A 23,794-nucleotide genomic window follows, 5' to 3' on the forward strand; every position below is an offset into this window, starting at 1 on the left:
CAATCCCTTGGTGATGAATTTGATACTGCCACTTACTTACAACTACTTTTAATTCTTACAATTGCCTTTGCAACAGTGGTGGTGATTGGGGTTTTACAGCTTGGCTTTACGAGGGTCAGCCATGCTGATTGGCTAATAATCCTGTCAATTATGCTTTGTCAAGTTCATTGACAATAACTCTTTTGTCTTTGTTCTGTGATGTAACAATCTAACTGGCCAAATGAATAATCCACTTAGTTACATTATGAATCCACTTAGAAACAGTAATCCATCATGACAAGAAAAAGCAGCTTTGGCACTATTTAAATTGTAATTAAATGCTTTGTGTTAAAACACCAGCGGAAAAACAAAAAGACAATGTCAGCATGACAACACTAATCTTTTTATCATTTGTGTTGACCTCAGGTAAGTAACCTGTTGATTCCAATAGTTTTTTTGTTTCCATTTCTTTTGAACCACATGAAGTTATGGAGTTCTTGTGGTTTCATTTCCTCTGGTGGCAATTTGGCTTCCGATTCCTTTTGCTCCTAATCCAATCGAGTTGAGCCGCGGTGCCGTCTGTGGTCGAATAGCCTGCCGACACGTCGTGTCGAGGCTGACACACAAAGAATGAACATTCTGGTGCGTACTGGTGGGCTGCTAACCCATGGGCTTGTATTTCAGCAACTCTTTGTCTTCAGAAGAGGGAGGAAACTGAAAAAAAAATGTATATAATGGACTCCTACAGAGTTTAGTAAAGATGGATTGACAGTGTCATATTCAATAACATTCTCTTGTTGCAAATGCAACTTATTTTTGACCTAACTCTGTTTTAACGTCCATAATAAAGGATGATCAGATCTTACTGACCTTCCGGCCCAATGAGCTTGTTCAGGGAAAATCTCGCCAACCTCCTTGACATCCTGTGCATCACACCCGCCACCACCACTCTTAGCCTCTACTCGTGGTTGAACCATCACTGTCCCTCTCCAAACTTCCTTCCAAAATGGCTGCCCAGTTGCCCCTTGTTATCTGTGACCTTATTGCGGATGATTTTATTGATATCCTGGCTTTGATTAAACTTGGGTGGTGATAGCGTGCCCCTACCAAAGCCTCCTGCCTCACCACCTGTTCCACATTGGTAGAGGTCTAGAATTTATCACCAAGTCACAACTTTGCCTCTCTTCCCTACTCGGGCAACTCCTTCTCCATCAAGCACATTACCCTGATCCACCTCCTCACCTCTACTTTAAAATCCTCATTGGCTACTGCCCCGCCACCCCCAACAACCGCTCCCCCCAAAAAAAAAATCCCATCCCGAGTTCCTCCCCGAGTTAGCCTACCTTCTTCCTTCTCAGCCTCTGCACAGAGCCATCTCTCAACCTTGGCTATTTGAATCTTTACCTCAGCTCCCCTTTCCGTTTCTCCTCCGAATTCACCACCTAGCTGCCCATTCTAAACCTCTCTCTCTATGTAAACTTTTCAATGGCCACCCTTGACCTTGCCATTATCTCTATTCCCATGGTTTTGATCACCAGCAAGGCTATCTATCTCCAGCTACTTCCCTCACCACTCACATCCCCCTAACTTCCTGAAACCCCACTTTCTCAGCATCTGCCCCTGGAAAGATGTTCTCCCCCAAGTCCCAAGTTGCTTACAACTGACATTTTAAAATCCCAACTGGCTAGCCTTTTGCCCTCCCACTGCACCTAAACAAGGCTAACCAAGGTCAGGAATGACATGCACTGTGCTTGTGATCATGGTGCACTCTCCCTCCTTGTTTTCCTTGACCTCTCTACAGCCTTTGACACAGTCAGCTGCACCATGCATCTGACAATGCTTCTCCTCCACTGGCCAGCTCCACGGGACTTCTTTTTCTTAGAATCATAGAATTGTTACAGCACAGTAGGCCGCCATTCGGCCCGTCGAGTCTGTGCTGGGCTAGATTCCACTTTGATTGTAGCCAAAGCATCTTCAGCAATGGCTTCTCTTCCGAACTGCACACCGTCCCCTCCAGAGCCCCCTTAGAATCCATTCTTGGCCTCCTCCTCTTCCTCATCTATGAGCTACTCCTAGGCATTATTATCATCACCATCTGCAGAAATGAAATCAGCTGCCACATGTACGCTGACGACACCAGGTGTACCCTTTCTCCGCCTCTCTCAACCCCTCCACTGTTTCTTTGCAGTTAGACTGCTTGTCCGACATCCATGTTTGGATGAGCCTTAACATCCCCCAGCTAAACATTGACTAGATGCTATTAGGTCCTCGTAATAGGCAGAAACAACCTTGACCTTCTGTGTGAAATATTGCCACATGGGGGTGGTGTGTGTCCTCTCCAAAATGTGTTCATCTTACTCCATTATTTTGCTTACAGCATTTGCAGGGCCTCGTGGATGAATCAACCTTATCTCTATTAATGTTCAGACATTCTCTCCGACTATTTCACATTCTGCAGTTGGATTGTTAAACTTTTCAACATTTCTGGTGGCTAATTGGCTTGTTAGCTGCTTGAGAAACATCACATTGTGATTTGCACCTGCATTCCCGTTGCTCTAAATGTAATCTCAGTCTCACATGTCACCCATGGGAAAGCTATGCACTCCCATTATCATATTATTTTATTAACATTGGAGACAAAAATTGCTTTTCTCCAGTTTTTAGTGAAAAGAGAAATGTTAGGCCCAATATTCCGATTGTAGAGGTAAGAAATAGGAATGTACCATTGCATTTCATCACTTGTCTCATTATATTGTGGATGCTCTATTGATCAACTTTAAGTGTACTTAAATCTCACATCATGATCTCCGGGAAGCTCAGCTAAATTGTAAACATTTCCGTAAGATGGATCGGAAACTGACACGCAGCTGAGACTCTCGGCTTTTAGAAGCTCAGGGTAGTGCATGCTGAAAGCGAAGTAGCCTGCAGGTATGGCTGGGACTCTGTTTAAAAGGATCAGTTGCCAAGTCATGTAAAAACCCTCAGTACTGGCAGTGCATGCAAAATGGAAGTTCCTTCCGGTATGCTGCATCAGATTATATGGATGATTAGCAGTTAGAAAGAAAATCAAAGTGTATTGGAAAATGTACACGGTAAGCTTCTCCCACTGACTGCCTATCACTATGCTGCTTAGAAAGAACAGCTGTGCTGTACTGTGTATGCACAATAACTCTGCTATCCAGTTGGAGCTCCATTCTTTTCAGACCATGACGTTCAATTGGTCCCGGAATTTCCTGGAAAGTTTTGGCGCAACTGCGGTACAAGAGTGGAGATGCGCCTTCCTTTTTCCAAGGAAATTCGGGCATAACGGATTTATGGTGGTCTTACACTGAAACTTTGCGCCCGGGTGGCCCTGGAGATGGAGCACGTGGTGTTCGCCGGCACGCTTGATGCCTTCTGCGACCGGTGGGCGCCGCGGGGACTGGAGTGCATCATCACCCTGGCCAATGAAATTTTAATTTAAGATGTTAAGGTTTATTTAAAGTTTTATTAGTTACAGTCATTTTGGTTAAGCACCCACACAAAAAGAGTACACTGAAACTTGGCTACTCGTGAATTTCCTCGTTTATCGGCGCCACGCCCGCTGAAACTGCACTTAGCTCATTAAGATAGCTCCGCCCCCATTCAAACAACCGGAGCACATGAGTTTCCTGAATTTACTCCAGTTCTGAATAGGGGTAAATTTACACCCAGTATCTTAGGTGCAGCAGATCCAAAGTCACAATTTCTGGTGTTTTATGGGGTTTTTTTTTAAGTGACTTTTAATTTTATTTTCCCTTGTTGAGGCCTGCACTTTATTTTCTAGAACTTTGAATGCTTTTTTATAGCATCAGAGTCTGTTAAAAATTGAAAAGCTTCCACAAAGGCAGTTTCTTAAATAGGCTGTGATCATGTCCCAAATCCCTTTCACTTATCACCCCTGTGCTCCCTGACCTACATTAGCTCCCGGTCCAGCAATGCCTCAAATTTAAAATTCTCATCCTCGTGTTCAAATCCCTTCATGACCTTGCCCCTCCCTATCTCTGTAACTTCCTCCTACAATCCGTCAAGGACTCTGCATTCCTCCAACTCTGCCTCTTGTGCATTCCCCACTCCCTTTGCCCCAGCATTAGCAGCTGTGACTTCAGCAGTCTATGTTCTAAGCTCTGGAATTCCTCTCCAAACCTCTTCCCCTCTCCACCTCTCTCTCCTTTTTAAGAAGTCACACAACACCAGGTTATAGTCCAACAGTTTTATTTGAAATCACAAGCTTTCGGAGTGCTGCTCCTTCGTCAGGTGAAGTGGAGAGATGCATAAAGACACAGCTTATATAGTCAGAGAATAATGCCAGATGCTTACAGGTAATCTTTCTAACTGCCATTTATCACACCTCGGCAGAGAGATAATCACAGCAATCAAAGGTGTGAATGCCTTTTTAAGGCATTGCTTAAAACCTTCCTCTTTGACCAAGAATTTGATCATCTATCTTCTTCTTTGACTTGGTGTTAAATTTTGTCTGATAATGCTCCTGTGAAGTGCCTTGGGACGTTTTACTACATTAAAGGTGCTATATCAGTGCAAATTGTTGTTATTGTTCTTAATGTGCATAAAGGATGGTTTGATGACTTCAAACTTTAATTTTCATAGCACCAATAAGATAAAGAGGGTCTTAAAGAAGGACGATGGCTATGTTCCGCGCTTTCCTTGGGCTCCGATAGTTTATTCTGATTTCCGCTTGTTTTACGCCAGTTTTTACATTCTGATGCCAATAGGTTTATGGAGAAATTTTGGTGTACGTTACCGCTGGCAAGATCAGCATAAAAACAGGTGAAGGTTTTGACAAAATTCCAGTGCAAGTCTGATCCAGGAAATTCTGGCCCATTATGTTTACATAAACACAATGCTAGGTCAGTCAGAGTTGAATTGTTGCTTGGTATGGGAACTTTGCAGTTTGAGGCTCCAGCTGTCTTCCTTTCTGCATTTTTTAAGGCTGTTCTGCATCTTGAAAAAAATTGTATGATATCTGGAGTGTGACAGATAAGGGCTAGGTATATATAAATAAAATATGGGTTGAAACTCCTGGTTAACAACTTTGTTACCATATTAAATGCAGGAATTCTGTTCTCATGTGTTACAAATATTGCACAGCAGACTTTCAACCCAAAGGTAACAAAATGAAAATATTCTTGGCAAATCATTTTGTTTCTGTTTGTCTTATGCCAGTCAAAGAATTTCACCTCTAACAGCAGAACATGAATCTTCTTGTTCAGATAATTTATAAATCAGTTGCCATGATTCCCTACATTACAACACTGACTGCATTCCAAAAAGTACATTACTGGTGGCACTTTAGGATGTCCCGAGCTCATTAAAGATGCTATTTAAATGCGATTTCTTTCTTTCTCTTTTCTTTCACCAAATTCCTTCTGATCTTGTTACTGTACCCAGGATACCACGATATGCTGCTGACAATGAGAATTGTCATCTTGACAGTGAGAGGCAAATCATATCCAATAATAGTTTTTTAAAGACTAGAAAATAATTGAAAACAGAGATCTTTCTAGACTGAGAAAATCTAATAATGTTAAAGGATATCCAACAATATCTTTACAATATTAATTTGTTAAAAACGTTCCAGAGAAAAGTGAATGAAAATAATCCATATTCATAATTCATTCCATAGCCAAGCGCTGATCCGCTTACTCAGTGACACTCAAGCTACTCTTTTTTTTCCAAGAAAGCATACGAACATACCAACAATGTGCACAGGACTCCTTTCTAACCCAATATGTAAAAAGCCCAACAAGGGAGGATTCGCTATTGGATCTAGTAATGGGGAATGAACCATAGCAGATAAGAAAAGTAAAAGTAGGGGAACATCTAGGCAATAGTGATTATAATATAATACGCTTTAAGATGATTATTGAGAAAGACGTAAATATGATGAAAACCAGGTTACTAGATTGGAGAAAAGCTGATATTGAGGGGCTGAGAAAAGAACTTGGGAAAATAAAATGGGCAACAATATTGGCAAACAATGATGTAGAACAGCAATGGGAAACATTTAAAACGGTGCTCAACAGAGTGCAGGAACAATATATTCCGCTAACAGGAAAGAACAAACTAAACACTAATGAGACTTCATGGATGAATAAAGCCATAAGGGAACAATTGAGGGTAAGGAAAGAGGCATAAATTAAGTATATGGACAGCAGGGGAGTGCATGATAAGAGAGAATACAAAGAGATTAGGAGAGAAGTAAAAGAAAAACAATTAGGAAGGCAAAGAGGAACTATGAAATTAAATTATCAAGGAACATAAAACAAAATAGTAAAATATTTTACAGGCACATGAATAAAAAAGGAAGGTTGGGATGGGAATAGTGCCATTAAGGAAGAGACAGGATAATACCACAGGTAACGATAGAGAAATGACAGAAATATTAAATAATTATTTTGCTTCAGTATTTACCAGGGAGATAGAACAGGTGGACATGACATTGGATGATGAGCTGAGTAATGAGATAAGTATATTTAAAATAAAAAGAGGGGATATATTAAATAAACTAATCAAGCTTAAAGAGGATAAACCCCTGGTCCGGATGAGGGAAGAGATAGCAGAGGCATTACTAAGCATATTTAATAGTTCGTTAGAAAAAGGTGTAGTGCCAGAAGACTGGTGGATAGCTAACGTAATACCTATATTCAAGAAGGGGGATAGAACATGTCCAGGGAATTAACATCGGTGGTAGGAAAAATAATGGAATCCCTACTAAAGGATAAAATAGAAGAACATCTAGAAACCAAAAATATAATAAGGAATAGTCAGCATAGATTTCAAAAGGGAAAGTCTTGCTTGTCCAAACTCATTTAATTTTTTGAAGAGGTAACAGAAAGCGTAGACAATGGTAATACAGTAGGTGTAATTTATCTAGATTTTCAAAAGGACTTCAATAAGATACCCCATAATAGACTGATGAACAAGGTCAGAGAATGCAGAGTCAGGGGACAAGTAGCAGAATGGATAGCTAGCTAGCTTCAAGACAGAAAGCAGAGATTAGGGGTAAAGGGTAGCTATTCACAATGGCAGAAGGTGGGTAGTGATGTTGCACAAGGATCAGTGCTGGGACCACTGTTGTTCACAATTTACATTAACGATTTAAACTTTGGAAGCAAAAAAACAATTTCTAAATTTGATGACACCAAATTGGGGGGGATAGTCAATACTGAGGCCCCGTTCGACTTTCGGACCGCCGTTTCTCCGCCATCCACTTCAGTCCCGGCCGCCGCTGGCGGGATGGTTGTCGGGACCCTAATCATCAATTATCACCTTGTTTAAGCCGATTTTAGACTGCCCTTGTGACTTTCAGGGGTTCCCCATGCAAAACACGCTTGCGGGGAACCCCGCTGATGAGACCTGGCGTGAAGCTTGCTGGCTTGCTTGCTGTCAGCTGCAGGTCAATCGGAGAAGCTGCGATTTAAAGGGACAGCATTTATATGTTGAAGGACCTTGTTGTTGCAGGTTTGGGGCTACTTCTTCAAGGCTTAGGCACAGCTGTGGAAGGTTGGAGCCTCACACACTTCTTCAATGCGATCTCCTGGGAAGCCGCTCTCGCCACCCTCACTCAGCGCTTCCTCAGCGGAGGCATCTACGAGAAGCATGGGACGCCTTTTTTTCCTTCCCTTCTTGCCATTAGAGGATCTCCAGCAGCAGAGGCAGCAGCCGCAGAACCAGGAACAGCAGGATGAGCACCAGGGGCACCAGGCTGCTGCTCACTCACCTGAAGCTGCACAGGCCAGAAGGGGCCAGCGCTTGGAAGTGGCTTGAGAGCACCTTGCTGCACTTTGGGGGGCCATGGGGACCCGTTTCTGCACTGGCAGTCCTACTCAGAAGGACTTCCATGAAGGTCTGGTTTCTCTGTTCAACAGATGGCCAACGCTCCTCAAGAGATGTCATTCTCTTATGAGCACTCACCATGTTTTCCATACCCTGGTGAGTTATCTCCTCTATGGAGGTTGCCATCCTTTCCATGGTGATGCGTTCATGCGCCAATGACTCCACAAAGGCTCTGCTCATGGTTGCTATGGACTCCTCCATTCGCTCCACACTTGCAGTGACCCTGGAGACAAAACCTGCCAGAGACTCCTGCATCTGTGCATGGAGATCCATCACCTCTTCTCTTGTGGATGGACCCAGAGGCAGAGGGTCGACATGCAGCGCAGCTGAGCTGAGCTGGCAGATTCTTGCGCCTTCTGACGAGGACTCTCCACTGCTGTCCCTGTCTCCAGAATCTGCTGAGGCTCACTTGTGAGCTTTGAAACACCAGGTGACAACACTACTCTATGTCCCGAAGGTCCCCCCGAGGTGTGAGTGGCTGCGCTGGTGCTGGGTGCGCTTACTTCTGCTGACGCTGCACCCTCAGAGGTTGGAGCTTCCTCTGAGAAGTCTGGTTGCACAGCCTCTTCCTCCTCCACAGTGAGGACGGGGGCTCTGGATGGTACTGTGGGGGAGTTAAGGAAGGAGTTAGAGATGTAATGCCAAGGATCTTCTGGTGACTCCCAGCGAGTTGGCATCTGCTGACACCTGCATCCATGCAGCATTGGTCTCAGTGGGAGGCCTCTTCCTCCCTGACCTAGGGAAGAGGACCTCCCTGTGGGCCCTAACCCCATCCAATAATGCCTGCAGTGAAGCCTCGTTGAATTTGGCCACAGCTCGGCCTCTGCTGCTGGCAACAGCTGGTGCAGGCTCCTCTGCTATTGTGCAAGAATGGTTGAGAAGCCTGCAGAGGTGGAGAAGCTTGCTGGACACTTTGAAAGCACCACGAATGATGACATCATACTGTGGGGATTTCTGACTCGAATTGGACAATTAGCAAGGCTTCCCACATACTGGGAATTAATTGGCCACTTGAGGGAAAATTGCGTGGAGCTGGCTGACACTTTTTTATGTGTGTCAGAAACCCCACATTCGGGGGAACCCGACCATTTCCCACACAAGCCGAAAATCGGGGCCATAGAGTCATAACAGGCACAGAAGGAGGTCATTCGGCCCATCGAGTCCATGTCAGCTCTCTGTAGAGCAATCCAGTCAGTCTCATTTCCCCGCTCTATCCCCGTAGCCCTGCAAGTTTATTTCCCTCAAGTGCTTATCCAGTCACCCCTTGAAAACATTGAGGCCTAGAAATTCAGTGGGCTGCGCCACCCGTTAGAGCCTTAAGAGGGCGCTAAGTGGGTCGGAAGCCACTGGCCACGCCTCCCGCTACATTCAGTGGGATGCTAATGGCGGCACTAGCCGTTAGCGCTGCGCCGCTACCGATGACGTCATCGGCGTGCGCAGCGCCCCGCTAATGCCCCGATCGCTATATTTAGATGTGCCCTCTGCTTTAACGCTGGACGCTATGACGGGGGGCATACCTGCGGTGGTAGAGGCGCTAATTAAAGGAGAGGTGTGGGGCGGCCATTTTTGTTGCTGGCCGCCTGCCAGCACCTCTCCGCGCTGCCGTCCCCGGCCTCCTGAGCCCCCCCCCCCCACCACCCCGCGGAGTGCCGACTGCATTCCAAGAGCCCGGCAGTTCTCCTCGGTGCCGGGCTCTTTTGCCGGCACTCGTGATCCTCGATCGCGCTGCACAAGGCCCCTCCCCTTTAAGAAGGGGAGGAAGGCCTGCAGTATTGCAGCACACCGTGCCGCAGCGTGTGGTGCTGCGGCACGTTGCGCAGTGATATTCAGTTGGAGCACCCCAAGAGGGATGCGGGGCGCCTCCAGTAGCGCAGCGCTTCCCTCTGGGGCGTGCCAACTGAATTTCCAGCGGGCGGACGCGACTGCTTCCGGGGCACCCTGGCGAGGCTGGCGCCCCAAACAGGGCTATAGTGAATTTCCAGGCCTGAGTGTCTCCACTTCTACTACTTCCGTCGGCAGCGAATTCCAGGTCCTCACCACCTGCTACATAAAAAAGTTTTTCCTCACGTCCCCCCTGTATCTCTTGCCCAAAACCTTAAATCTGTGTCCCCTAGTCCTTGTACCATCAAATAGTAGAAACAACCTTTCCCTGTCTGGCCTATCCAAACCCATCATAATCTTGTACACCTCTATCAAATCACCCCTCAGCCTCCTCTGCTCTAATGAAAACAAATTCAGCTTCTCCAATCTGTCCTTGTAGCTAAGATCCCCCATCCCCAGAATCATTCTGGTAAATCTCCTCTGCACCCTCTCAAGGGCCTTCACATCCTTTCTAATGTCTGGTGATCAGAACTGGACGTAATACTCCAGTTGTGGCCTAACCAGCACTTTATAAAGGTTCAGCATAACTTCTCTACTTTTGTACTCAATACCTCTGTTTATGAAGCCCAAGATCCCATATGCTTTGCTAACCACTCTCTCAATATGTCCCGCCACCTTCTGGAGCCTATGCACATTAACTCCCATGTCCCTCTGTCCCTGCACATTCTTTAAAACTGTGCCATTAAGTGTATATTGCCTCTCCCTGCTCCTTCTGCCAAAATGCATCACCTCACACTTTTGTTAGCATCTGCCTCCTTAGTAAACACCGATACAAAGTACTCATTGAGTGTTCTAGCCTTGCCCTGCGCCTCTAAGCATATATCACCTTCTTTGTCCCCAATAGGCCCCATCTCGCCTCTTACTACCCGCTTACTGTTTACATGCCGGTAGAAGATTTTTGGGTTCCCTTTTATGTTAACCGCCATTCTACTCTCATTCTTTCTTTGCCAATCTTATTTTCATCTTCACGTCCCCTCTCAACCTATAGGGCTGGATTTTGATACTGGGGCAGGCTGGGGTTGCCTAATCTGCATTTCATGTTAGCCACATGATTCTAAATCGATGTGGGAAAATGATGCGATTTTAACTTAATTGGCCAATTCAGTTCCAACATGTGGGAACCCATGGCCAATGAGTTTTTCCAGTCTGAAAGTTGCCTCCAATGACGTCATCATTGCTGCTGCATTTAAGGTCTGCAACAAGCCTTGCTTCATCTGCAGACTGCCAACTTTTTGGCCTTTGCAGTGAGAGGCACCTGCAGGAAGAATGGCCAGCCAGAGACCTAAATCTGTACCCCGCTTCGATGACGGTACCCTGCAGGCATTAGTGGAGGGAGCAAGAGCACATAAAGAAGTGCTCTTCCCTTCTTCAGGGAGGAAGAAGCCTCCCCAGCAAACCAAGGCTGTGTGGATCCAGGTGGCAGAGGAGGTCAACTCTTTGTCAGTAACCCGCAGAACCTGGCTTCAGTGCAGGAAGATGTTTCATGATCTTCTGCGCACTGGAAAAGTGAGTATGACTTTCCCATCACCCTCAATCTGATCCCCATTGTCTCTCCTCAGCAGCACTCAGCTTTAGCAATCTCTTCCTCCACATCCCACTTGACACTGACATCCATGCACCCTTACCCATTCCCTCTCTATCTATGGTCACATTCACCTAACTATTCAACTATGCAGCCCTCACACTCCCTATCACTGTGATGCTATGAAAACAACTGACAACACACAGGGAGGGCCCTTGGTCTTTCCACCTCACTCCATCTTTGTCTCCTTCTAAGCATCTGTGCTATGGATTCTCTACACTCACTCCTTCTTTCTCACTCAACCTCCACTTGTCTCCTTCATTGCAGGAAATGAGAGCTCACAATAAGAGAGAGCGAGACAGGATGGAGGAGGGCTACCCTCAGTATCCCACCTCACCCTCTGGGAGGGTGCAGTCCTGGAGATCGTGGGAGTGGAGGACGATGTGCAAGTGGGGGATGGACAGACGGGTGCATCACAGCAAGCTGGTGACAGAATAGTTTTCCATCTCTCTCATTGACATTGCATGAGTCGCTGATAATGATTGTGAAGCTCTAACAGATGGACTTATGATCATCTGCAATATGCAATGTGCATGTAACCTTGGCATCACATCTCTGACTCTTTCCTTTACTCCCCACAGGACCATCGCAAGCACCCGTCCCCACTAGCCAGGAGGAAGAGCCTGAGCATCCAGACTCCTCAAAGGAAGCTGCAACCTCTGAGGGCGCAGCGTCAGCAGAATTCAGCGCACCCAGCACCAGTGCAGACACTCACACCTCGGTGGGACCTTCGGGACATAGAGTAGTGTTGTCACCTGGTGTATCACAGCTCACAAGTGAGCATCAGCAGATTGTGGAGACAGGGACAGCAGTGGAGAGTCCTAGTCGGAAGGCGCAGGACTCTGCCAGCTCAGCTCAGCTACATGTCGACCCTCTGCCTCTGGGTCCATCCATAAGATCAGCGGTGCTGGAACAATAAGAACAGATGCAGGAGTCTCTGGCAGGTTTTGTCTCCAGCGTCGCTGTGAGTGTGGAGCGAATGGAGGAGTCCATTGCGAACATGAGCAGAGCCTTTGTGGAGCCATTGGCGCATGAACGCATCACCATGGAAAGGATGGCAACCTCCATGGAGGTGATAAGTCGCCAGAGTGCAGAAAACATGGTGAGTGTTCTGAATAGAATGACATCTCTGGAGGAGCGATGGTCATCTATTGAACAGAGAAACCAGACCTTCATGGAAGTCCTTCTGAATAGGACTGCCAATGCAGATACAGGTCCCCATGGCCCCCCTGATGTGCAGCAAGGTGCTCTCAAGCCACTTGCAAGCGCTGAGGGGGAGCTGACCCATGAGAGGGAAGTTGGTGGCAGACATCAAGGAAGTGGGGGCTCCTCTCCAAGCACTCACACTTCCATGCCACTGCAGAGCCCTCGGTCAGAGCCCCACCAGAGTCCACACCCATCTGAGATCAACGTCTCAACCCCTGCACAGCCGCAGGAGCAGCAGACTGTTGACGAGCCCTCACAGGTTCGCAACCCCAGAGGACGCCCGCCAAAGGTGTCAAGACAGGAGCAGCAAGAAAGTAAGCAAGGGGCCTCCACATCTGCTGAAGCTACAGGGGAAGCACCATGTAGGAGCACATGTAAGAGAAAGATACTGCACAAATAGTCACAAGGGTAGTCACTTGGGTGAAATTTGATGTTTTATGTTAAAAAGCCATCAGATGATCACTGTAAATAAAAAATCTGATGGCTACTGCTGTAGTTGTGGCATGTGTCATTTCACGAATGGGACTTCCACATTGAGGGCTTAGGATTACTTGGTATATGCCTCAGTTGAGGAAGCGCTCAGTGAAGGTGGCAAGAGGGTTTCCCAGAAGGTCACACTGGAGATGGGTGTCAGGCTCCAAACTTCCACAGCTGTGGTTATGCCTTCTAAAAGTTCCCCCGGACCTGAGACAACAAAGTCCTGCCACCTGCAAACGATGGCTGATCAAATATCCTATTTAATGGTGGAACTGCAATGGCCAAGGAACTCCGGCCTCAGGTTGACAGACGTGCTTCCCGAGTTGCGTGAATCCCGTGGCCATACAGGAAAATTTAAAAAGTAAGTGAAAAAATGATCTCAAGTGCCTGTAAGCCACCTGATAATCATCTCAATTGGGTTCCCAGCCGCTGCCGGTCGGATCGGCTCCCTGATGACAGATGCGCCGGGGGAAAGGCGCATGGGAGCGAGGTAACAGCAGGTTCCCAACTCGCTGTCAAAAATAACAACTTTCCCACCCGACCCGCCACCGATTGCGCCCACTACCACCACAGAAAAGTCCGTCCCTTATGTCTAATTTCTCTAACACAACGTAGGATTGCAGTTCTAACAATTTGTTTCTAACACTCCTTGCATTTACATAAAAACAATTTAAAGGTCTCTCATCTAATTTTTTTTAGAGTTATTTAATCTTGTATGCTCCCTACCTGGTTTATCTGCGTGCTTAGCATCTATGCAATTACAGTATCACGTTCTAGTGATTACCAATCAATTGTTCAGATAAAGTTTATTAGCATGTACTAGGGGAAGGACCCATTAAACTTGGGCCTCTATAAATGTTGATAGAACTTTTATTGCCTATATTATTATTATACCAGTCCCATCTGTGCTATTCTTTAGAAAATACCTTCATTTCTGCTTTGTATTGCGGATGATGCTGATTGGGTAACAAGTTGCTTCATGTCTCCACCCCAACAATTCAATAGCCTGCCTGTACCCTGTGCTGTAATACACCACCTAGTTACGGAAGTATTGGCCCAGAAATTCGGGTTCCAACGCGTGAGTAAGCACGGAGTACTCACGCGTGGAACCGATGGAAGTGCCGGTTTCTTGCATGCACTACGCATGCGCGGGAAACCGGCATTCCCGATCCTCTGAACGAAGGGGTTCAGAGGTCGACGCGTGCGCGCGGGAGTCTGCGCGTGCACGTTGAACTTCCTTTTTTTTTACAGGTTTTTCCGTGCGTGAAGGCCTCTACATTTTACACATTTAAAAACCAGGCGTAAGGACTTCATTTTAAAAGGTAAGTGGTCAATTAATTAAAATTAGTAAATTTTTTCCACAGGTTTATTATGTTTAAATACTTTAGAGTAAGGTAAGTGTATTTTTAGCCCCATTTTTTTATAAAATTATTTTTTTCAAAAATTTAAATTATTGTTTAAAATAGTTATTTAATGTTATTTATAGTTTATTTAAAAAGTGTGATTTTTAAAAATATTTATTTGAAGGTTAAGTACTGTTTTGGGGGCCGGAGTTTTCATTAGTTTGACAGGTCTTTCTGTCAATCTCATGAATGGGCTTTTCCCTCCTCCGATTGGTTGCCCAGTGCTCACATGATCCCAGCCGACGCATCGCACTAAGTACGCCGCTGGATCACGCAAGCACAGCGCGCCGGGAGCTGGACCGGGCCACAGACAGGAAATCCACGCAGGCCCAGGCCTCAACTGCCGGCGCGCTAGGTAAGTGTAGGTCGGGGGCTTGCACCCGCGGGAAGCCCCCGACACGAATTTCTGGGCCAATACATGTAGCTACATTACTCATATTGCCTCAAAGAAATAGTTGACAGCAAAACAACATGTAAAGCGAAATAAAACAACAATGCCAGCATATAGTCAACATTTCTCTTTGATCCTGTTTATCTTGAGCTCTGCTAAGCAACAACATTATTTCTGATTTTAAGGTGTGAATTTTTGCACTCATCACAGTGAGGGATGTCAGCGCGAGGGATTGGACTCCCTTTCAGTTTTGGGTGCCCAAGGTTCATCTGCAAATTGCTGGTACATGCAGCCGGTGGGCATGTTTCCTGGCCGGAGTGTGAGTTCCGTAAATTACCCCACTAGTGTCGACATCAAACTCACCCACATTGGCAGCAACACAGTGAGACGTGGAGTATTTTCCCTACTACAACAATGTGCCTCAGCCTAGTCCTCAGGGGAGCACTCTCCTACTACACCAGGGTGATATTTTCTGTTTCCCACGCCAGCATTCCTGGAATTTCTGGATGAGTCATAGGGGGGAAAATTCAGTTGGTTTGCGCCTCCCGTCTGTTAGCGCCTTAAGAGGGTGCTAATGGGGCACAAAGCAACTAGTGCCCGTGTGCGGCGATGTTTGTGCCGCTTACAAAATTAACGAGACATTTTGTGGCGGCGCTAAACACTACCGTCACGATCTCCTGCGCTGGCAGATCATGACGTCAGTCGAGTCTGCAACACCCCGGTAGCATCCCGGACCGGATATTGAATGGCGCCCCCGTCTTACCGCCTGCCACTAGCAACGACAGGTTGAGGGGAGCGTTTTGCAGTCGGGAAGGGACTGGGGGAGCGCTATTTAAAGGCAACCGCTTCCTGCCTTTATTTGACGGCGAAATTTTTGCACCACGCATTTGGAGTGAGAGAGAAAGAGACTGCAGGAGATATTCAAAGCTGTGTTGAGGAGTTTTGGGTACTGAGCAGCACTTTGCAGGTTCTTTCTGATTTGATCTCCCTTGCATCGATTTAAAAGAGAATATGGGGGCTGCACTCTGAGCTCTTTCCCTGGGTCTCTCCTTTGTTCTTTCCAACAGATTTGATGTACAGGTCTCTCCAGGCCGAGATTCAAGGCTGCGATGAGCAGGGTGTGGATGGAGAGCAAAATCGACCCTCCCCTTTAAGAACTGGCCGGCGACAGTGTGTCTGTGTTCCATTGCTGACTGACATCACATGAGCTTCGCCAGCGCTCTGAGGTAGCGCCTCGCTCCTCGGCCTTTGCAATTTAAGACAGGTGTGTAGCGACTGATTTAGCGCTCCAATCACCTCCAGGGGCGATAAAAGCTGAGTTTGCAGTCAGAGGCGATAATTAGTGCCAGGCGCTAATCTTTGCGCCCGGCCGATAATTGCGCCCCAAATGGGGCGATACTGAATTTCTCCCCCATAGAGTCATAACGGCACAAAAGGAGGTCATTTGGCCCAACGAGTCCGTGCCGGCTCTCTGTAGAGCAATCCAGTCAGTCCCATTCCCCGCTCTATCCCTGTAGCCCTGCAAGTTTATTTCCCTCAAATGTTTATCCAGCCTCCCCTTGAAAACACTGAGTGTCTCCGCTTCCACCACTTCCGTCAGCAGCGAATTCCCGGTCATCATCACTTGCTGCGTAAAAAATGATTTCCCTCACATCCCCCCTGTATCTCTTGCCCCAAACCTTAAATCTGTGTCCCCTAGTCCTTGTACCATCAACTAGTAGGAACAGCCTTTCCCCGTCTAGCCTATTAAAACCTGTCATAATCTTGTACACCTCTATCAAATCACTCCTCAACCTCCTTTGCTCTAATTAAAACAAATCCAGCTTTTCCAACATGTCCTTGTAGCTAAGATCCCCCATCCCCGGAACCATTCTGGTAAATCTCCTCTGCACCCTCTCAAGTGCCTTCACATCCTTCCTAAAGTGTGGTGACCAGAACTGGACACAATACTCCAGTTGTGGCTTAACCAGCACTTTATAAAGGTTCAGCATAACTTCTCTATGTTTGTACTCAACACCTCTATTTATGAAGCCCAAGATCCCATATGCTTTGTTAACCACTCGCTCAATGTGTCTCGCCGCCTTCAGGGGCCTATGCACATTAACTCCCAGGTCCCTCTGTCCCAGCACACTCTTTAAAACTGTGCCATTAAGTGTATATTACCTCTCCCTGTTCCTTCTGCCAAAATGCAGAGTGTTTGGAGTAAACTCTCTATTTACTGTCACCTCTTTGGAGCAACCTCTCTCATTGATAGATCGCTTCTGTCATCTCAACTTCAGCTGCCATCTATTCCAGCAGCATCGGTGCCCTTGAAAAAATCTCACCTTGGACATAAGAATCCCACCATGATCAGCCCCAACACCAACATCACCAGGCACACCAGCAGCACCAACATCCACACCAACCATCTCCACAATCACCTGATGCTGCACAGGACACAGGGCGCCAGCACCCGACCACATTGTTGCCCGGGTCGCCAGCGATGGCCTCACCATGGCCAGATTTACTTCACTTGACGCTGTACACCCTGGCTGCCCATGATGCACCAGGTTGGCACCACCCCACACCAACACCATAAAGCATCCCTACAAAGTCCAAGCCATGCCTTGCACACTCATCACAATTGCGGGGTGGGGGTGGGGGTGGGGGGGCAGTGTGCCTGGTGATGTTGGTGTTGGGGCTGATTGTGGTGGGATTCTGAGGACCAAGGTGGGACTTTTTCAAGGGCACCGATGCTGCTGGAAGTTATGTCTCAACATTCACTGGAACTCAATAAGACACTTCCAAAGGTGAGCACAGATCTGTCCAATAAGGAAAAGTGTTGAAAATATAGATTTCAATGTTTGACAACACATTAACAGAAACTTCACGTGAACATTGGCTAAACCACCCAAGTGCCTACCCTTGTGTGTTGTTAGTTGGTATGTTTGCATTAAGATGAGGGTGAGTGTGAGGGGTGGCTCGTGAGATGTGGAAGTGATAATGTAGATAGAGAGGGATGGGTGGAGGTGCAATGTAATTTGGTGTGAGTAAAGATGTGCAGGAGTAGGGTAGGGAAGGCAGAGTGATGTGGATGTGATGAGTGGCACAGCAGGATGAGGTTGAGTGTGGCTTTGCTGTAACATTTTGTGATCTACTGAGATCATTGAAAGGTTTGCGCCACTGCAGCCTGGTCCTCCTGACGACATCCCTGCTTGTGCCCTCCTGTGCAATGTGCAACCAGGCTGCGTTGGTCTCCCGGGGAGGTGTCTTCCACCCAATGGAAGGGAAGAGGACCTCCCTGCGTGCTGTGACTCTCTCTATAAGCGTATGGAGGGAGTCATGGGAGAGCCTGGGTGCAGCCCTGCACCTTTGTACAGTGCTTGTCAGTGTTTGCAGCACCTCAATGCTGTAGAACACTGATAGCAGAACTGTCAACCTCAATTTGGCCATGGTCCCTTTGAGGAAACCGGCTGTTGATGCTTTATCAAATGATGTCATCAGACCTGCTTCCTTTTAATTGGACGGGAACCTCGCTGGATGGGCTCAACAAGCCCAATCAATGGAAAATCACTTGGAGAGAGTGGGGAGCAGGCAGCGGGCTGGGACCACACTACCCGCCCCGGACCCACCTCGGTCGGCGAAATTGTGGCCCATAAGTGGAAAGTCATCTTAGGTGTGTAAAAGGGCAAAAGATACTTACAGGAAACTTTTGTTTATCCGGAGGTTGTATGTCCGGAATACTCAATCTAATGGCAAAAATCAGGAGCCGTTTTCTATAAGTTTTTTTAGTTCTCGTTCCTTTTTTTTCCCAGTCAGGCACTGCAAGGTCTGTAGCTATAGCAACAGCTTCAGCTAGAGACGCTTGCAGCTGCAGCCGACTCTTTAGAAGCTGTTGCTAAGCAACAGTGTTTGTTGTTAGATACGGAGATGAAAACCTCCGTATGCTTCAACATTAACTTTGTATGTCCGGCAGTTTTAATAGATCGGCAACACGCCGGTCCCGTCGGTGCCGGATATCACAAAGTTTCCTGTACTTGGGAAGTAAGGGTACTAAGGGATAAGATGAAAAGGCCAGGAATTGTAATTAAAAAGATAGAGCTGCCTTGGCTAACAAAATAATAGAACCAGTTTGATGGGTTGATTGATCTAGTCCTGTTCCTCTATTTCTTTCATAACAAGATTGTAATTTCCTCCAGGGACTCAAATGATGTCCTAAGTGGTCACAGAGAAAATCAAGATGTCTAAAGCAATCATTTGTAACTTGACGTTGCATTGCAGCTTTATATATTTTGCCCTATTTTATTGTGAGTTTTTCTTTATTTTTGGTAATAACTTTGTGTGGTTGGAAACTGTCGGCACAGTGCATGTCCTCATTTCACACTGAGTTAGATTATTATTACAAGTTTGTTGAGAAATATTCTACAGCTTAATCCTAGGGAAAATTTATTTCCAACGTACATTTTTTTGGAATCATGTAATTATTTGTTAGCATCAAGTTATCATTAGGTGCACCAATAATCTATTACCGGCTCAGTAACAAATTTTTTATTGGAATCTCTATTGCAGACACTGTCTCTGTCATCCTCACCCTACCTAAGCTATCCAAAAACGAACATAGTTTTGAACCCAATAAAAATATGCAAATAAAGTGTATATGTAAAAATCTGATTGCCAGAATAGGCTAAAATAAATTACAGAATTGTACATAATAGCCCAAAATTTGCAGTCAAAATAATGGTGTGGCTAATGGCGCTCGCCATTATTTAAGTGCAAATGCACGGCAAATTCAGGCGAGGGCAGATGCGTGATTAAACACGGCATTTCAAAAGTTGCTTTTGGAGATGCACTGCTCCATCAGTAACTTTACAAAAATGACATCTCGCTATTTGGCTCCCCATTGAAATGCATTGACCAGCGTGAAGTTCCTATACTTGCGCAGTAGATAGAAAGTAAACTCGTCACAAAAAGTTAAGTCAAGTCATTTCAAGTCTAAGTACCCTATTAACAATGTGATAAGTGTTAATTACTGCCAGTCAACCTCTCTGGCACTGAAAATGAACTGTTACAAGTGTGACGTCTCATTCCTTCATGTTTTAATTGTTGTTGGAGTTTTTTTAAACCAGTTTAACATTTTTTTTTAACTTTCTTATAATTTGTGTCACTGGAACACCAGATGAGCCATTGAAAGCTCACATGGAAACACTCTCACCTCTATGTTAGAACATTGTGGATTCAAGCCCCACTCCAGAACTTGAGCACAAGTTCCAATCCTGGATTAAGGTAGAGCTGCATTGTTGAAAGTGCTGTCTTTTAGATATGATGTTAAACTGAGGCCTGTCTGCTTGTTCGGGTGGATATAAAAAAATGTCAAGGTATTATTTTAAGAACAGCAGAAAGTTCTCTAGGTGTCTTTGTCAATATTCCTCCCTGAACCAATACCACTGGAAAAAAAAACAACTGAACATTGTTTGTGGGATCTTGCTGTGTGCAAATTGACTGTTGTGTTTAACAACAGTGACTACACTTCAAAAGTAATTAATTGGATGTAAACTGCTGACATCCAGAGGACATGATAAACCGCTTTTTCAATACAAGTTATTTTTTCCTTTTTGCCTATTCATTCCAATCACACTACATTGAGATCAGTGTTAGTTAGTCTTAGCTGGACCAGTATTTTACCAACTTGTATAAACCTTGCATTTCTGCTATTATTGTGTTTTCAGTATTTTGCACTGAAGAGAGTCGTGAAATACTCAAAAAGGAAATGAGTAAAGATGTAATCCAAGCACACAATAACCTGTTAAATATGGAAGAAGCAGTAGATGAATACATTGACATTGCTGAGGTAAAGCTTTGGTTTCTACTGAAAGAGTTTCCATGCAGTTTAGTAAAAGGTGCCATTATTTGTAAATTTTTCTCACATCTCTGTCATTATTTTAGCAATCTACCAAAGATGCACATTTAAAATCAAATTTCCTGGAACAATTGAAGAGACAATTAACACAAGGTAAATATCAGGATGATACCATGTCTTGCAGTTCAAGGAATACTTTTAGAGTCAGTTTTGTGTATCTTACTGTTAAGGCATTTGCAAAATGCCACCAGACTGGATTTCTTATTACATAGAATTACATAGAATACGCAGTACAGGAACATGCCATTTGGCCCAACCAGTCTATGCCAGCGTTTATGCTCCACTCGAGCCTCATCTAACTCTATCAGCATAACCCTCTATTCCCTTCTCCCTCATGTGCTTATCTAGCCTCCCCTTAAATGCATCTATACTATTCACCTCAACCACTCCCCGTGCTAGCGAGTTCCACATTCTCACCACTTTCTGGGTAAAGAAGTTTCTTCTGAATTCCCTATTTGATTTCTTGGTGACTGTCTTATATTGATGGCCTCTAGTTTTGCTCTTCCCCACAAGTGGAAACATTCTGTGTCACTGGAGAATGCTGAATTATGCCATTTTTTTCTTATATGCCACTTAAGCATGACTTTCCCGTGCTGAGTATATTGTGGCATTCTAATACAGTATTACAATTTTGCTTCTCTGTACAGCATTATGATGTCATTAGTATGCATCGTTATTATGTTGCATTATCATTGTTTCTTTGAGCAAAGTTTTACTTGCATGATGAAGGAGATCCTATTTTGCAGTAGGCCAGATAAAGATAGAAAAGCAAAACAGATCTGGGTGCGATCACTGACAGTTTACATTCAAGACAAAATTCTTTTCAACAAAATGAATCAAACCACTGGGAAATATCACAAGTGCATATGATTCGGATTTTATAGTAACTCTAAAGGGAGAATTTTAACCTACCCCACACAGCAAGAACAGGGTGGCAGCAAAGTTAGAATGGCCACCGAGCACTCACCACCCCATTCCTGCTCGATTCCTGCCGGCCACCATTTTAACGGCACACCTTTTTTAAGAGGCCCCGGTACCTGCCAAAAGTAAGTGGGAACCTCATAAATACATGTAAATTGGGGTCTTAGCATGCTGTTAGGACTCTGATGGTAATACCTGACAGGGAAGAAGGGAAAATCTCTAAGGTAAATCCAAAACTTGCCTTAGTGGAGCCGGGAGGAGCAGGTGTGTTCCTGTGGGCCCCACAAGAATGGTCTGGATTCTTGCTGCCCCGAGTGATTCTCATCCCACCCGTGAGACAGTCTGATCCTCCCATAACTTGCCTTGGTGCTGGTGGGTGGCCTCCAGGCCTCCCTGTATCTTTCTGCCCGCTTCGGGTGGGCAGCTAGCCAATGGGATGAGTTTTAAATCGAGACTTGATTTCACTGGAGAAAAGAAGGCTGAAGAGGGACTTGGTTCAGATCTTTAAAATTCTGGGATACCGCTAGGCTGAGGCTCAGCTGGTGTGTATTAGAACTACAGGAACCAAGCTTAAAATGAGCAAACCTCAGGAAACATAGAAACATAGAAGATAGGAGCAGGAGTAGGCCATTCGGCCCCTCGAGCCTGCTCCACCATTTAATGAGATCATGGCTGATCATCCAAACTCAGTACCCTGTCCCTGCGTTCTCCCCATATCCCTTGATCACTTTAGCCTCAATAAATATATCCAACTCCTTCTTGAATATATTTAATGAATTGGCCTCAACTGCCTTGTGTGGTAGAGAATTCCACAGGTTCACCACTCTCTGGGTGAAGAAATTCCTCCTCATCTCTGTCCTAAATGGCTTACCCCTTATTCTTAGCCTGTGACCCCTGGTTCTGGACTCCCCGCCAACGGGAACATCCCCCCTGCATCCAGTCCGCCCAGTCCCGCTAGAATTTTATAAGTTTCAATGAGATCCCCTCTCATTCTTCCAAACCCTAGCCAATATAAACCTAATCGACCCAATCTCTCCTCAGGAGAGATTAAAAATTACAACATAGGCAAAATACTGCAGATGCTGGAAATCTGAAATATAAACTGGAAAATGCTGGAAATACTCAGCAGGTCAGGCAGCATCTGTGGAGAGAAAAACAGAGTTAACGTTTCAGGTCAGTGACCTTTCCTCAGAACTGGAAAATGTTACAAATGTAACAGGTTTTAAGCAAGTGTGGAGGGCAGGGAAAGTGGGCGGGGAGGAAAGAACAAAAGGGAAGATCTGTGATAGGGTGGAAGGCAGGAGAGATTAAATGACAAAAGGGATGATGGAGCAAGGCAAAAGGGGAGGTAATGGGACAAGTAAAGAAATAAAAGATGGGTCTAGAGCTGTAAATGACAACAGCTGAAACATTACCAGCACCTTCTGCCCAAAAAAACAGGAGCAGTGGTTATGATCTGAAATTGTTGAACTCAATGTTGAGTCTGGAAGATTGTAAAGTGCCTAATCGAAAGATTAGAAGACCGAGGACAGAGAGGTCAGAGTAGGAGTGGGACGGAGAATTAAAATGGCAAGCAACTGAAAGTTCAGGGTCAAATTTGCAGACTGAACGGAGGTGTTCAGCAAAGCGATCACCCATTCTGCGTTTCGACTCCCCAATGTAGAGGAGACTGCATCATGGGCAGCGAATACAGTATGATAAATGGAAAGGAGTACAAGTAAATTGCTGTTTCACCTGGAAGGAGTGTTTAGGGCCCTGGATGGTGGGAATGGAGGAGGTGAAAGGGCAGGTGATGCACCTCCTGTACTTGCATTGGAAGGTGCTGTGGGAAGGGGAGCGGTTATTGGGGGTGTTAGAAAAGTGGACCAGGGTGTCGCAGAGGGAACAGTCCCTTTGAAATGCTGAAAGGGGAGGGGAAGATGTGTTTGCTGGTAGCGTCGTGATGGAGGTGGTGGAAATGGTGGAGACTGATCCGTTGAATGTGAAGGCTAGTGTAGTGAAAGGTGGAAGGGGAAACCTATCATGGTTCAGGGAGGAAAGGGAAGAGGTGAGGGCAGAAGTGCGGAAAATGGGACGGACACAGTCGAGGACCCTGTCAACAGTGGTGGAGGGGAATCCTCGGTTGGGGAAAAAGGAAGATATATCGGAAGAACTGGTATGGAAGATGGCATCATCAGAACAAA

General features: G+C 45.7%; 1 protein-coding gene across 7 annotated transcripts in view; it reads left to right on the forward strand.

The window, feature by feature from the left end:
- The first annotated feature begins 248 nt into the window (after positions 1–248).
- Positions 249–23,794, forward strand: part of LOC147101838 (uncharacterized) — a 75,800-nt gene continuing 52,254 nt past the window's right edge. For 4 of the 7 annotated variants that reach the window (XM_085965978.1, XM_085965979.1, XM_085965981.1 and 1 more), the window contains exons 1-3: positions 249–405; positions 20,500–20,621; positions 20,717–20,783. In XM_085965978.1, coding sequence (XP_085822104.1) covers positions 318–405; positions 20,500–20,621; positions 20,717–20,783 — 277 coding nt within the window. In that variant the 5' untranslated portion in view covers positions 249–317. Of the gene's footprint in view, positions 406–14,203; positions 14,323–19,949; positions 20,057–20,499; positions 20,622–20,716; positions 20,784–23,794 lie in introns of those variants that run through there. The other 3 variants (XM_085965984.1, XM_085965983.1, XM_085965985.1) reach the window with 3 other exon arrangements.

Source organism: Somniosus microcephalus, chromosome 23, assembly GCF_052327205.1.
Source record: "Somniosus microcephalus isolate GS21.2 chromosome 23, FLI_Smic_1.0, whole genome shotgun sequence".
In the NCBI taxonomy this organism is placed as follows: Eukaryota; Metazoa; Chordata; class Chondrichthyes; order Squaliformes; family Somniosidae; genus Somniosus; species Somniosus microcephalus.